The sequence below is a fragment of the Cherax quadricarinatus genome, chromosome 31 (genome assembly GCF_038502225.1).
Source record: "Cherax quadricarinatus isolate ZL_2023a chromosome 31, ASM3850222v1, whole genome shotgun sequence".
Classification (NCBI taxonomy): Eukaryota; Metazoa; Arthropoda; class Malacostraca; order Decapoda; family Parastacidae; genus Cherax; species Cherax quadricarinatus.
In genome coordinates, this window is record NC_091322.1 from 25,359,641 (window position 1) to 25,376,180 (window position 16,540).

A 16,540-nucleotide genomic window follows, 5' to 3' on the forward strand; every position below is an offset into this window, starting at 1 on the left:
AACACTCTCAGCATCATTAACAACACTCTCAGCATCATTAACACTCTCAGCATCATTAACAACACTCTCAGCATCATTAACACTCTCAGCATCATTAACACTCTCAGCATCATTAACAACACTCTCAGCATCATTAACAACAACACTCTCAGCATCATTAACAACACTCTCAGCATCATTAACAACAACACTCTCAGCATCATTAACAACACTCTCAGCATCATTAACAACACTCTCAGCATCATTAACACTCTCAGCATCATTAACAACAACACTCTCAGCATCATTAACAACAACACTCTCAGCATCATTAACAACACTCTCAGCATCATTAACAACACTCTCAGCATCATTAACAACAACACTCTCAGCATCATTAACAACAACACTCAGCATCATTAACAACACTCTCAGCCTCATTAACAACAACACTCTCAGCATCATTAACAACAACACTCTCAGCATCATTAACACTCTCAGCATCATTAACAACTCTCAGCATCATTAACAACACTCTCAGCATCATTAACAATACTCTCAGCATCATTAACAATACTCTCAGCATCATTAACAACACCCTCAGCATCATTAACAACAATCTCAGCATCATTAACAATACTCTCAGCATCATTAACAATACTCTCAGCATCATTAACAATACTCTCAGCCTCATTAACAATACTCTCAGCATCATTAACAATACTCTCAGCATCATTAACAATACTCCCAGCCTCATTAACAACACTCTCAGCATCATTAACAATACTCTCAGCATCATTAACAATACTCTCAGCATCATTAACAATACTCTCAGCATCATTAACAACACTCAGCATCATTAACAACACTCTCAGCATCATTAACAACACTCTCAGCATCATTAACAATACTCTCAGCATCATTAATACTCTCAGCATCATTAACAATACTCTCAGCATCATTAACAATACTCTCAGCATCACTAACAATACTCTCAGCATCATTAACAATACTCTCAGCATCATTAACAATACTCTCAGCATCATTAACAATACTCTCAGCGTCATTAACAATACTCTCAGCATCATTAACAACACTCTCAGCATCATTAACAACAACACTCTCAGCATCATTAACAACACTCTCAGCATCATTAACACTCAGCATCATTAACAACACTCTCAGCATCATTAACAACACTCTCAGCATCATTAACAACACTCTCAGCATCAATAACAACAACACTCTCAGCATCATTAACACTCTCAGCATTAACAACACTCTCAGCATCATTAACAACACTCTCAGCATCATTAACAACACTCTCAGCATCAATATCAGCAACACTCTCAGCATCAATAACAGCAACACTCTCAGCATCATTAACAACACTCTCAGCATCATTAACAACACTCTCAGCATCAATATCAGCAACACTCTCAGCATCAATAACAACACTCTCAGCATCATTAACAACACTCTCAGCATCATTAACAACACTCTCAGCATCAATAACAGCAACACTCTCAGCATCATTAACAACAATGAGATCAAGAGGAGAACGCAGAAGCAAGTTGTGTACCAAGCCTCTTCTTCCCCTTCCTTTTCTCGTCAGTATCAATACCTCAGGTCTCCTGGCTTAGCAAACATCCCAGGGAGCATTACCAAGCTTCGTCCACAGCACCTTCGTCTTGACGGAACGAAAGAAGGAAAGGGAAGGGGGGGGGCGGCAGCGACACTCCCGAGGGCCAGGTCACGCCCCTTTCAGGAACGCCCAAGAGTGGGTGTGGGTGAATGGGGGGAGGGTCCACTGAGGGGCCATGGGCATAGAAATAATAAAAAAATGTCCTACCCGCTTTCCGATGGGCCATAGATTAGCTTCCCCGACACCGCCTCCTCCCGGAGATGACAACCCAGAAGTCAATTTTAACTTCTGAAGGTGCCGATAGCCATTTCAATCTTCAGCAGAATTTAATGATGAAGTTTACAACGGAACGAAACAACTTTTATGCAGCTGCTAGAGAATATATAAACAACCTCTAGCGCCGGCTGGAATTTTTAAATGGTTTTTATTGCGATGGAGGATCATGGAGGTGGGATGGAGGCCGGGCTGGAGGTAGGGATGGAAGGGAAGCTTGGGGAGAGAGGGAGAGCTGGGTCGTTCAACACCACGGCCAAGATGTGCAAGGGGATATAACTTTTGCATTTTCTGGGTGACAATTAAAGTTTCCAGCGCCGCTCTCTTACACTATAATTTTTTTTTAGTCATGAGGCGGATAAAAATCTTAAAGATAAGAGTCTTCTTTTTTTCTTCTTCTCCTCTTCATTTACGTCTCTGATATGTTTCTTATTTTCTTATCTATTCTTCAATTTCACCTTTTACCCTTGGCTCCTTCTCGCCATCTTTGCCCCAAGTCGTCTTCCTTATTTTCCATTCTCTTCTATCTTCATTATTAAAAATTTGCACTCGGTAAGGTAATAAAATATTTAAACGCCTCTCACCTTGTACTCTGAAATCCTTCACAAAAACAATAACAAAAGATTTACAATCCTTTAGAGAACCTCGACATCAGAGTCAGGCGAACGACACACCTTGACACTGTAAACTCAAGTTAGTAAATACTAACAGGGAGGCAATTATAGCAGGGGGGAGAGGTGGGAGGAACTTCAATAACCCTAATGTTAATTGTAACAATCTACAAGGGGGATCAAGAAGCAAATACAGTAATTAGCATGCTCGAGAAATACTTTCTAACTCTGCTTGTTATGACTCCATAACGTTAGGGAGACTGTTATTTTTTTTTATTTTACTGTTGACGGCGACCTTCTTGAACCTAGGCGAAGAGACGTTATAGATGAATGGTATACAGTACCGACAAGATGAAAATTAGACACGTATACAACATCTGGGTATCTTTAATGTAGACGTTTCGCAATCCAGTGGCTTTATCAATATAAATTCTAGGACATAATTTGATGACAGTAGAACTATACACAAAAGATGAGGTATTCAGTCCCTCAGCCTTGGAGTTGGTGTGAAGAGCACCGTAGTAGTGAAGAATCTGGAGCACAGGCAAGAAGGCGGGCGCTTATATACGTGACAATGCCTTCGCCTGCTACCCGTCCCCCTTTTCATCCGACGCCAGTATATAAGCGCCAGCCTTCTTGCCTGTGTTCCAGATTCTTCACGACTACGGTGCTCTTCACACCAACTCCAAGGCTGAGGGACTGATTACCTCATCTTTTGTGTATAGTTCTACTGTCATCAAATCATGTCTTAGAATTTATATTGATAAAGCCACTGGATTGCGAAACGTCTACATTAAAGATTCCCAGATGTTAAATATGTGAAGAGACGTTAGGTGACGTCAAACGTTAAATGAGCTTTAAAATGAACACCACCCTATTGAAATTCAATATAAAATATTATGCCATTTTAATCCTAACACCATCTTGTAAAAACAAATATATCCGAGTCGACAGAAACGTTGTGCAGCAAGCATATATTGGTATAATGTTTAGGTGACTTCTGGTCGAAAAGTCGTCTGAAGATTCCCTCCGCATTTGTCTTCATTCTCAGTTATCGTAACTTGATAAAGATCCAGGCAGATCGAAGCGTTGTCCCAATAAGAGTTGGTTTAGCGAAGCTTGTCTTCACTAACGAACCTCTGTAGGACCTGATGAACCACTAGCCAGACGCTGGATTATTATTATAATCAAAAAGAAGCGCTAAGCCACAAGGGCTATACAGCGCTGCAGGGTAGGTAAGGAAGCAAGGGAATTGGATGGCAGAAGGGAGGGGGGATGATCAGCAGGTTACAGAAAACAGCGGGGCTGGGGATAGTACGGGGGTAGAGGGTAGCAAGAGATTGAAGTAGAAAGGGCTGAAGGTATCAGAATTTGTGAAGCAAGTCAGTTGTTGTCAAAAAGTCAATGAGAGAGTCCGGATGAAAGGTGGGTCCATCAGCGAGAAGGGAAGGTAGAGAGAGAGCAGCAGAGCGAAGACGACGACAGAGGTAAATTCTGCGTGCTCGTTGATAAAGTGGGCAGTCCAACAGAATGTGGCTGACTGATAATGGAGCTTGGCAATTCTCACAGAGAGGAGCAAGACGCCTCTCCATGAGATATCCATGAGTAAGATGAGTATGGCCAATGCGAAGACGGGAGAGAGTAGTCTCCCAACCTCGACACTGGCCAGACGCTGGAGACTGTTACCAATGACTTGGGGAAGCGCTAAGCCACTGGGGGATCACAAAGCACCTGTGGAACGGGATTCCGAAGTGATCCAAGAAGGGAAGCTTCATTGCAGTACAATGGCAGATTAAACCAACAGTGCATAAATGCTATAAACAATGCGGGTTAGGGCCTTTTATTCGAAAAATTATTATAATCAAAGGGCTAAACCGACAAGGACTTCATCAGTTCACTAATAACCGTTATTATGGATCTGGTTTACCGGGTACTTTTATATATATATATATATATATATATATATATATATATATATATATATATATATATATATATATATATATATATACACACACACACACACTGAGTCGCAGCTCTCAGCTATTTCGACCCACCTACGGTTACTCAAAATACCCAGAACTCACCAAGAAAAGGTGGATACTCTCAGAGTTCCAGGCTGTTTGGAACCAACGTATACAGTTGTTTACCCACCAATAGTAATATTCAACTAGTCGAAGATTTAAATTTAAAGATGAAAAATCGAAAACACTGGAATAATCATGAATTATTATTACAATCATAACCAATTGCTAAACCCATAAGGGTCATACAGCGCTGCCATCCAATCACTAATGAACTAAAGCACTGCAAACAACAGCTACCAGAAAGCATTGCAGTGACTGATTCCAAAGGCAGTGAAACACCAAGAACCAGAAACAGTGCTAGACTTCACAAGTCCCTTACCAGATCTCACCTTGAATATGCTGTCCACCCCTTAATTTATGTACCAGACAAGTAACCAGGAAAGTACAGAATAATACAACTCTTATATTTTTGTATTTAGAAAGAGCCACACGATCAAAGACTTAAGTGGCACTTAACCTGTAATAACTTTGGAAGCGGAGATTGAGAGATCTCATTTCAAGCCTCAGTACACTAAACAAATCTGACACGCAAAAACGTGCAAAGCGAAAGAATTACGTGAATCAGCGGCGCTGAAATAAATATGGATAATAGCTTTCTGTTCAGTGTTTATGGAACCTGCAACAGTCTAGCTATTGTTAGGTACAAGGACACATGTGCTACTAATGTGACATTTTATTGTGGCAACGTTTCGCTCTCCAGGAGCTTTATCAAGCCGTTATAAATAATATAGTGACACGGAGAGATGCATATACATAATCACTGCAGTAGGAGGATATCTGACTCACGTTTCTGGAGAGCGAAACGTTGCCAGAATGTAGCATTAGCTGCACCTCTGTCCTTTTACCTAATTAGTATATTAACAACTAGTCGATTCAACCCTCGGGTTACACAGCTGTCAGCTGGAGACAGCAGCTCACGGGAGACAGAAACGAAGGGTGCACAGTTGGGGAACAAGTTTCTACCTTGGCAACGTTTTTAGTTTTGTTTCGATCCCTTCTTGCAGAGCGAAACGTTGTGGCAATGGAAGCTAGTTCCTCGCCATTGTGTTGTATTTATCGAGTTGCTAGATACTGCAGTAGCTGAGTAGATAGTATTGTATCTATCAATAACAATCGTGCAGTAGTAGTAGTAGTAGTAGCATCAGCAGCACTAGTAATATTGTAATAGTTCCAATAGTAATATTAAAAATAATAGTGTTGTAGTAGTAGTGTTATTTAAATGGATAGTTTACTAGCAAAAAACATTAGTTGGCTTTGAAAGGCTCTCAAGCTCGCATTGAGAGGAAGAGAGCCTTGAGGTTGTCTGCCTCATCCACGCACGTAAAGGTAGCAGTGGTGTAGCCAGGCCTCATACAGATAGCCTCCATGTAGACATTGATGTCTGTCAATTGTCTTTCCCCCATTTGTTCGGGTGTGGGCTGTTATTCTCTCTCATTCTCTCTCTCTCTCTCTCTCTCTCTCTCTCTCTCTCTCTCAGATCGTCGTAATATTTTCACAAAACAGTGAAAAATAAGCATTGATACACACACACACACACACACACACACACACACACACACACACACACACTCGGAATGTACACCGAAGGGGTGATAAGGGTGGACAGGGGTGGCAGGGGGTAAAGGGGATTGGGGAGGGGAAGTAACAATAGTTAGGGGGGAAGAGTTATACATAACACACACACACACACACACACACACACACACACACAATATACGCCCAAATGTTGCCCGGTCTGCATGCAGCAGAGATACGAGGTGTAAATATTGGATTTTGGCGGTAATTAAATTTCGTGTGGTCGTGCGGTCGCCAAAATAATCAACCCTTCAGTTGTGGAATTACGGTAATTTGTTCTTGTTTCGCAGTTTTTAATAGTTTGATTTTTTTTTTTTTTACCCCTAAGCGCCTATTATCTATTGTTTTTCTTGCTTTTTTGTTCTTGCATGTTTTGTTTTCGTCATTAAGTTGTAAATGATGCAGTTTTTTTTCTCTCTTATTTTTGTTTTGATTCAGTATTGCAAAGAGGAATCCCTTGTTGCTTTTTTTTTTTTCTTCCTTCGATATCTTGAGAACTAGCGAGCAGAAACTGGAGATCATTACCGTTCTACCACTCCCTTCCCCCTCCTTCCTTTCTCGCTTCAGCGTGGCTCAATGTCCAAGTCTGACCGAAACCTCGACATAGGCCGCCGTCTTCTAAGTTCCGATTATTTGCACATGTCCTTGTGGTTTCTCACGCGACTTTTCGAACCAAGATGAACAGGAACTGGAGAGATTAAAGATCAACGAATTACAGTTCCCACAAGAGATGGATATTATCCCTAACACCACAAGACTTTGAAGAGGCAATAAATGACATGCCCATGCACTCTGCCCCATGCCCAGACTCATGGAACTCCATGTTCATCAAGAACTGCAAGAAACCCCTGTCGCGTGCCTTCAGCATTTTATGGAGAGGGAGCATGGACACAGGGGTCATCCCACACACACTAAAAACAATAAACATAGCCCCACTCCACAAAGGTGGCAGTAAAGCAATTGCAAAGAACTACAGATCGATAGCACTAACATCCCATATCATAAAAATCTTTGAGAGGGTTCTAAGAAGGAAGATCGCCAATCACCTAGATACCCATCAGTTACACAACCCAGGACAACACGGATTTAGAGCAGGTCGCTCCTGCCTGTCCCAGCTACTGGACCACTATGACAAGGTCCTGGATGCTGTAGAGGATAAGCAAAATACAGATGTAGTATACACAAACTTTTCAAAAGCTTTCGACAAGTGTGACCATGGTGTAATAGCAACACAAAATGCCTGACAAAGGAATAACGGGAAAAATTGGTGGACGGGTCTATAACTTCCTGAGAAATAGAACACAAAGAGTAATAGTGAACAGAATAAAATCTCGGGCAGCCACGGTAAAAGAGCTCTGTTCCACAAGGCACAGTACTCGCTCCCATTCTATTCCTCACCCTCATTTCTGTCAGAGATGTAAGCCATAGATAGCTCTGTGTCTTCCTTTGCGGATGACACCCGGATCACCGTGACAGTGACCTCCATCGAATCGAAGACACTGCAAGACTCCAAGCGGACATCAACCAAATCTTCGAATGGGTCACTCAAAAAACAATATGACGTTCAACGAGGAGAAATTTCAACTACTCAGATATGGGAAACTTGAGGAAATTAAAACCGTATCAGGTTATACTATAAATTCTAACCATACAATAGAGCGGAAAAGTAATGTGAAGGACCTGGGAGTGATAATGTCAGAGGATTTCGCCTTCAAAGACCACAACAATGTATCTACCTCATCTGCTAGAAAAATGATAAGATGGATAATGAGAACCTTCAGAACTAGGGACGCCAAGCCCATGATGATTCTCTTCAAATCGCTTGTGCTCTCTAGGCTGGAATACTGCTGTGCACTAACTGCCCCCTTCAAAGCTGGCGACATTGCAGACATGGAGAGTGTCCAAAGAACTTTCACGGCACACATAAGTAAGATAAGGCACATTAATTACTGGGAACGGTTGAAGATCCTTGATCTGTATTCCCTGGAACGCAGGGGAGAGAGATACATGATAATATACACTTGGAAGGTCCTGGAGGGATTGGTACCAAACCTTCAGGAGATGCAACATTCCCCCAGTAAAAAGCAGGGGCGCCACGAGTACACTGAGAGACAATAAGTGTCCGGGGCCCAAGACTGTTCAACTGCCTCCCAGCATGCATAAAGGGGATTACCAATAGACCCCTGGCTATCTTCAAGAAGGCACTGGACAGGCACCTAAAGTCAGAACCTGACCAACCGGCCTGTGGTTCGTACGTCAGCTTGCGTGTGGCCAGCAGTAGCAGCCTGGTTGATCAGACCCTGAACCACCATGAGGCCTGGTCTCAGACCGAGCCGCGGGGGCGTTGACCCCCGAAACCCTCTCCAGGTAAATTCCAGTTAAGGTGAGAGACTTTTCTCACAGGCGTCTAAATCTCTCTATAGGTGGAAACACACATATACATACACCTGACGACACTGGAGGACAGGAGGGATAGGGGGGACACGATAACGACATATAAAATACTGAGAAGAATCGACTAGGTGGACAGGGACAGAATGTTCCAAAGATGGGACACAGCAGCAAGGTGTCACAACCGGAAGCTGAAGGGATGTTAGGAAGTATTTCTTCAGTCATAAGAGTTGTCAGGAAGTGTAATAGTCTGGAGAGTGATATAGTGGACCCGGATCCATACACAGCTTTAAGAAGAGATACGATAAAGCTCATGGAGCAGGGAGTGTGTGGACCCAGTAGCGACCAGCGAAGAGGCGGGTCAGGAGCTAAGACTCGACCCCTGCAACCACAAATAGGTAAATTCTCTCTCTCTCACACACACACACACACACACACACACACACACACACACACACACACACACACACACCACACACACACACACACACACTTTGTATTTACGAAATATTTTAATACTTCTGCATTCTAAATAAACATTATTTCTCTTTCTTCCAGGGCAATGGATTAGACCTGAAGGATAGTTTAAGTGGGCTGGGTGGCGCAGCCTGGGCTTATCCTATGTACTATCCCTACGACACACTGGCTGCCTATCCCTTCTCACACGGGTAGGTACTGTGTGTTTGGTGGTAATAGTAGTAGCAATAGTAGTTGTAGTAGTTACTAGTTGTCAAAGACACTTGTCGATAGACATTTAGCCTATTCTGAGAGAGTGAGAGAGACAGAGAGAGAGAGAGAGAGAGAGAGAGAGAGAGAGAGAGAGAGAGAGAGAGAGAGAGACCTCCTAATCTCCCATTCCTAGGTATTATATATCCCTACATTATTAGGATTATTAGTACTAGTATGTGTGTGTGTGTGTGTGTGTGTGTGTGTGTCTTAATGATTTATAGAATCATTATCTACAGGAAAATAAGAAACAGTATTTCCTCTTCGTTCTCTTACTTAGTTTTTCTCCCCCGTGTGTAATATCTCGTGCGAGTCGAGAGACTATTATTGTAGTTAGGTTAAGTGTTCGTACTCTTCAATTTACAAGCTAAGAGCTGTTACTTGCCTCAGCTCACTCGTAAACCTTACCTAGCATTAGTATTATTAAAACCCCTTGTTACGAAAGGCACAAACTGGGATCAGTCCCAGTTCTTTCACCAGTTTGACTAAAGACACGAATTGGGAACAGTTAAAATTCTCTATCTTGCCAGTTTTACGAAAGATACGAATTGGGAGCAATTCCAATTTTCTCTCTCTCTCTCTCTCTCTCTCTCTCTCTCTCTCTCTCTCTCTCTCTCTCTCTCTCTCTCTCTCTCTCTCTCTAAGCATCTCAAAATAACACTACTCAATTTGCATGCCATTTTTCACGGAAGCTTCACTGATCTAAGTCATCTTTCCACTGAAATGTCGTCCCACCGCTGCCTCTTGAATAAGCCAGCATCTCTCGCACTGGCAAATCTCTTCCCACCGCACAGCGCACTAAAAATCCACAGATTTACCAGCCGGAAACAGACTCCACAGCGATATAAAATCTCCATAATTAATGCCCCCCCTCTCCCCCAGCAAAGTTTGTTAAAAGGCCAGCGCGGCTCGAATGCCTTTGGGCGACGACCCAGGCACACTGAAACATTGATAACCAATTAGGGGGCATTTTCACCCCCCACACCCTCCCTTGCCCTTGGGGATTTTTTTTCCTTGTGCACCCTTAGAGGTAATATTTTTTTGGTTTCCGCTATATTCGAAGCGGAAAGGTCAGTGTTGTTCTGCTTCAGGCTAGAGGGAGAAAGGTCAGTGTTTTTCTGCTTCAGGTTAGAGGGAGAAAGATCAGTGTTTTTTTGCTCCAGGTTAGAGGGAAAAACGTCAGTGTTGTCCTGCTCCATGGTAGAAATTAAAAGGTCAGTGTTTTCCTGATCCAGGTTAGAAAGGTCTTTTTCTGTTATATCGGGATGGGAAAGATTATTATATCTGTCCCAGCGTAAAGAGAGAGGCCACCACATAACTGTCCCAGTAAAGAGGGTGGCGGTATTAAACACCGCGGTTATATACGACCGCAGACAGGAATGTCAACATTCTCCAGCTGCGGTTTACACGAAGAGGTCAATAGATATTTCGCGTTCACTCTAATAAATGAACATCATTCTTCTTCCATGGAGGGAAAAACGATATTTTTTTCCGTGTATTATCCAGTGAGTTATATGTTTCGTTTCGTTATTCATAGAAAAACGAAAGGATATATTACGCTGCTCACTAGAGAATAGGTTGGACAAGAATTTCAGCCGAAAGGGTTTTTTGGATTTGAGAAGGGGTGACGAAAATAGGCCAGTAGGCCTGCTGAAGTGTTCTGCCAGTCTAGTGTTCTTGACCAAGTAGTGTAAGAGAACCCCAGCAGAGAGTTGTATTCCCAGAATTTATATATATATATATATATAATTTGAACCATATTTACACATTAGCACTCTTACACTACTGCTGCTGCTACTACTATCACTACTACCACCAGCACACACTGTATTATCCACATACATATACACCACCAACACATATATACTTGGAACACACAACTAAATGAAAGACAGATTACATGTCATAGCAATATAAGTCTTCTTGCCTCCTCTACCTCATCTTCCTCCTCCTGCCTCCTCTACCTCATCTTCCTCCTCCTGCCTCCTCTACCTCATCTTCCTCCTCCTGCCTCCTCTACCTCATCTTCCTCCTCCTGCCTCCTCTACCTCATCTTCCTCCTCCTGCCTCCTCTACCTCATCTTCCTCCTGCCTCCTCTACCTCATCTTCCTCCTCCTGCCTCCTCTACCTCATCTTCCTCCTGCCTCCTCTACCTCATCTTCCTCCTCCTGCCTCCTCTACCTCATCTTCCTCCTCCTGCCTCCTCTACCTCATCTTCCTCCTCCTGCCTCCTCTTCCGCCTCTACCTCCTCCTGCCTCCACTACCTCCTCTTCCTCCTCCTGCCTCCACTACCTCATCTTCCTCCTCCTTCCTCCTCTACCTCATCTTCCTCCTCCTGCCTCCTCGACCTCAGCTTCCTCCTCCTGCCTCCACTATCCTCATCTTCCTCCTCCTGCCTCCTCTACCTCATCTTCCTCCTCCTGCCTCCTCTACCTCATCTTCCTCCTCCTGCCTCCACTACCTCATCTTCCTCCTCCTGCCTCCACTACCTCATCTTCGTCCTCCTGCCTCCTCTAACTCATCTTCCTCCTCTACCTCATCTTCCTCCTCCTGCCTCCTCTACCTCATCTTCCTCCTCCAGCCTCCACTACCTCATCTTCCTCTTCTACCTCATCTTCCTCCTCCTGCCTCCACTACCTCATCTTCCTCCTCCTGCCTCCACTACCTCATCTTCCTCCTCCTGCCTCCACTACCTCATCTTCCTCCTCCTGCCTCCACTACCTCATCTTCCTCCTCCTGCCTCCTCTACCTCATCTTCCTCCTCCTGCCTCCTCTACCTCATCTTCCTCCTCCTGCCTCCTCTACCTCATCTTCCTCCTCCTGCCTCCACTACCTCATCTTCCTCCTCCTGCCTCCTCTAACTCATCTTCCTCCTCTACCTCATCTTCCTCCTCCTGCCTCCTCTACCTCATCTTCCTCCTCCTGCCTCCTCTACCTCATCTTCCTCCTCCTGCCTCCTCTACCTCATCTTCCTCCTCCTGCCTCCACTACCTCATCTTCCTCCTCCTGCCTCCTCCACCTCATCTTCCTCCTCCTGCCTCCACTACCTCATCTTCCTCCTCCTGCCTCCACTACCTCATCTTCCTCCTCCTGCCTCCTCCACCTCATCTTCCTCCTCCTGCCTCCACTACCTCATCTTCCTCCTCCTGCCTCCTCTACCTCATCTTCCTCCTCCTGCCTCCACTACCTCATCTTCCTCCTCCTGCCTCCACTACCTCATCTTCCTCCTCCTGCCTCCTCTACCTCATCTTCCTCCTCCTGCCTCCTCTACCTCATCTTCCTCCTCCTGCCTCCACTACCTCATCTTCCTCCTCCTGCCTCCTCCACCTCATCTTCCTCCTCCTGCCTCCACTACCTCATCTTCCTCCTCCTGCCTCCACTACCTCATCTTCCTCCTCCTGCCTCCTCCACCTCATCTTCCTCCTCCTGCCTCCACTACCTCATCTTCCTCCTCCTGCCTCCACTACCTCATACCTCATCTTCCTCCTCCTGCCTCCTCCACCTCATCTTCCTCCTCCTGCCTCCACTACCTCATCTTCCTCCTCCTGCCTCCACTACCTCATCTTCCTCCTCCTGCCTCCACTACCTCATCTTCCTCCTCCTGCCTCCTCTAACTCATCTTCCTCCTCTACCTCATCTTCCTCCTCCTGCCTCCTCTACCTCATCTTCCTCCTCCTGCCTCCACTACCTCATCTTCCTCCTCCTGCCTCCACTACCTCATCTTCCTCCTCCTGCCTCCACTACCTCATCTTCCTCCTCCTGCCTCCACTACCTCATCTTCCTCCTCCTGCCTCCACTACCTCATCTTCCTCCTCCTGCCTCCACTACCTCATCTTCCTCCTCCTGCCTCCACTACCTCATCTTCCTCCTCCTGCCTCCACTACCTCATCTTCCTCCTCCTGCCTCCACTACCTCATCTTCCTCCTCCTGCCTCCACTACCTCATCTTCCTCCTCCTGCCTCCACTACCTCATCTTCCTCCTCCTGCCTCCTCTACCTCATCTTCCTCCTCCTGCCTCCTCTACCTCATCTTCCTCCTCCTGCCTCCACTACCTCATCTTCCTCCTCCTGCCTCCTCTACCTCATCTTCCTCCTCCTGCCTCCTCTACCTCATCTTCCTCCTCCTGCCTCCTCTACCTCATCTTCCTCCTCCTGCCTCCTCTACCTCATCTTCCTCCTCCTGCCTCCACTACCTCATCTTCCTCCTCCTGCCTCCTCTACCTCATCTTCCTCCTCCTGCCTCCTCTACCTCATCTTCCTCCTCCTGCCTCCTCTACCTCATCTTCCTCCTCCTGCCTCCACTACCTCATCTTCCTCCTCCTGCCTCCTCTAACTCATCTTCCTCCTCTACCTCATCTTCCTCCTCCTGCCTCCTCTACCTCATCTTCCTCCTCCTGCCTCCACTACCTCATCTTCCTCCTCCTGCCTCCTCTACCTCATCTTCCTCCTCCTGCCTCCACTACCTCATCTTCCTCCTCCTGCCTCCACTACCTCATCTTCCTCCTCCTGCCTCCACTACCTCATCTTCCTCCTCCTGCCTCCACTACCTCATCTTCCTCCTCCTGCCTCCTCTACCTCATCTTCCTCCTCCTGCCTCCACTACCTCATCTTCCTCCTCCTGCCTCCTCTACCTCATCTTCCTCCTCCTGCCTCCACTACCTCATCTTCCTCCTCCTGCCTCCTCTACCTCATCTTCCTCCTCCTGCCTCCTCTACCTCATCTTCCTCCTCCTGCCTCCTCTACCTCATCTTCCTCCTCCTGCCTCTACCTCATCTTCCTCCTCCTGCCTCCACTACCTCATCTTCCTCCTCCTGCCTCCTCTACTATCTTCTCATCTTCCTCATCTTCCTGCCTCCACTACCTCATCTTCCTCCTCCTGCCTCCACTACCTCATCTTCCTCCTCCTGCCTCCTCTACCTCATCTTCCTCCTCCTCCTCTACCTCATCTTCCTCCTCCTGCCTCCTCTACCTCATCTTCCTCCTCCTGCCTCCACTACCTCATCTTCCTCCTCCTGCCTCCTCTACCTCATCTTCCTCCTCCTGCCTCCTCTACCTCATCTTCTCCTCTACCTCATCTTCCTCCTGCCTCCTCTACCTCATCTTCATCCTCCTGCCTCCACTACCTCATCTTCCTCCTCCTGCCTCCACTACCTCATCTTCCTCCTCCTGCCTCCTCACCCTCATCTTCCTCCTCCTCCTCTACCTCATCTTCCTCCTCCTGCCTCCTCTACCTCATCTTCCTCCTTCTGCCTCCTCTACCTCATCTTCCTCCTCCTCCTCCACTACCTCATCTTCCTCCTCCTGCCTCCACTACCTCATCTTCCTCCTCCTGCCTCCTCTACCTCATCTTCCTCCTCCTGCCTCCTCTACCTCATCTTCCTCCTGCCTCCTCTACCTCATCTTCCTCCTCCTGCCTCCTCTACCTCATCTTCCTCCTCCTGCCTCCTCTACCTCATCTTCTTCCTGCCTCCTCTACCTCATCTTCCTCCTGCCTCCTCTACCTCATCTTCCTCCTCCTGCCTCCTCTACCTCATCTTCCTCCTCCTGCCTCCTCTACCTCATCTTCCTCCTGCCTCCTCTACCTCATCTTCCTCCTCCTGCCTCCTCTACCTCATCTTCCTCCTCCTGCCTCCTCTACCTCATCTTCCTCCTGCCTCCTCTACCTCATCTTCCTCCTCCTGCCTCCTCTACCTCATCTTCCTCCACCTCCTCATCTTCCTCCTGCCTCCTCTACCTCATCTTCCTCCTCCTGCCTCCTCTACCTCATCTTCCTCCACCTCCTCATCTTCATCTCCTGCCTCCTCTACCTCATCTTCCTCCTCCTGCCTCCTCTACCTCATCTTCCTCCTCCTCCTCATCTTCCTCCTCCTGCCTCCTCTACCTCATCTTCCTCCTCCTGCCTCCTCTACCTCATCTTCCTCCTCCACCTCATCTTCCTCCTCCTGCCTCCTCTACCTCATCTTCCTCCTCCTGCCTCCTCTACCTCATCTTCCTCCTCCTTCCTCCTCCACCTCATCTTCCTCCTCCTGCCTCCTCTACCTCATCTTCCTCCTCCTGCCTCCTCTACCTCATCTTCCTCCTCCTGCCTCCACTACCTCATCTTCCTCCTCCTGCCTCCACTACCTCATCTTCCTCCTCCTGCCTCCTCTACCTCATCTTCCTCCTCCTGCCTCCTCTACCTCATCTTCCTCCTCCTGCCTCCTCTACCTCATCTTCCTCCTCCTGCCTCCTCTACCTCATCTTCCTCCTCCTGCCTCCACTACCTCATCTTCCTCCTCCTGCCTCCACTACCTCATCTTCCTCCTCCTGCCTCCTCTACCTCATCTTCCTCCTCCTGCCTCCTCTACCTCATCTTCCTCCTCCTGCCTCCTCTACCTCATCTTCCTCCTCCTGCCTCCTCTACCTCATCTTCCTCCTCCTGCCTCCACTACCTCATCTTCCTCCTCCTGCCTCCACTACCTCATCTTCCTCCTCCTGCCTCCACTACCTCATCTTCCTCCTCCTGCCTCCTCTACCTCATCTTCCTCCTCCTCCTCTACCTCATCTTCCTCCTCCTGCCTCCTCTACCTCATCTTCCTCCTCCTGCCTCCACTACCTCATCTTCCTCCTCCTGCCTCCACTACCTCATCTTCCTCCTCCTGCCTCCACTACCTCATCTTCCTCCTCCTGCCTCCACTACCTCATCTTCCTCCTCCTGCCTCCTCTACCTCATCTTCCTCCTCCTGCCTCCTCTACCTCATCTTCCTCCTCCTGCCTCCTCTACCTCATCTTCCTCCTCCTGCCTCCTCTACCTCATCTTCCTCCTCCTGCCTCCTCTACCTCATCTTCCTCCTCCTGCCTCCTCTACCTCATCTTCCTCCTCCTGCCTCCTCTACCTCATCTTCCTCCTCCTGCCTCCTCTACCTCATCTTCCTCCTGCCTCCTCTACCTCATCTTCTTCCTGCCTCCTCTACCTCATCTTCTTCCTGCCTCCTCTACCTCCTCATCTTCCTCCTGCCTCCTCTACCTCATCTTCCTCCTGCCTCCTCTACCTCATCTTCCTCCTGCCTCCTCTACCTCATCTTCCTCCTCCTGCCTCCTCTACCTCATCTTCCTCCTCCTGCCTCCTCTACCTCATCTTCCTCCTCCTGCCTCCTCTACCTCATCTTCCTCCTCCTGCCTCCTCTACCTCATCTTCCTCCTGCCTCCTCTACCTCATCTTCCTCCTGCCTCCTCTACCTCATCTTCTTCCTGCCTCCTCTACCTCATCTTC

At 46.9% G+C, this 16,540-nt stretch overlaps 1 protein-coding gene across 1 annotated transcript in view; it reads left to right on the forward strand.

Moving 5' to 3' along the window:
- The window catches only part of LOC128697251 (putative iroquois-class homeodomain protein irx-1), a 226,034-nt gene that overhangs the window by 165,606 nt on the left and 43,888 nt on the right, over positions 1 to 16,540 (forward strand). Inside the window, exon 5 of the mRNA XM_070090402.1 lies at positions 9,111 to 9,229. Within this exon, the coding sequence (XP_069946503.1) occupies positions 9,111 to 9,229 (119 nt within the window). The remainder of the gene's footprint in view (positions 1 to 9,110; positions 9,230 to 16,540) is intronic.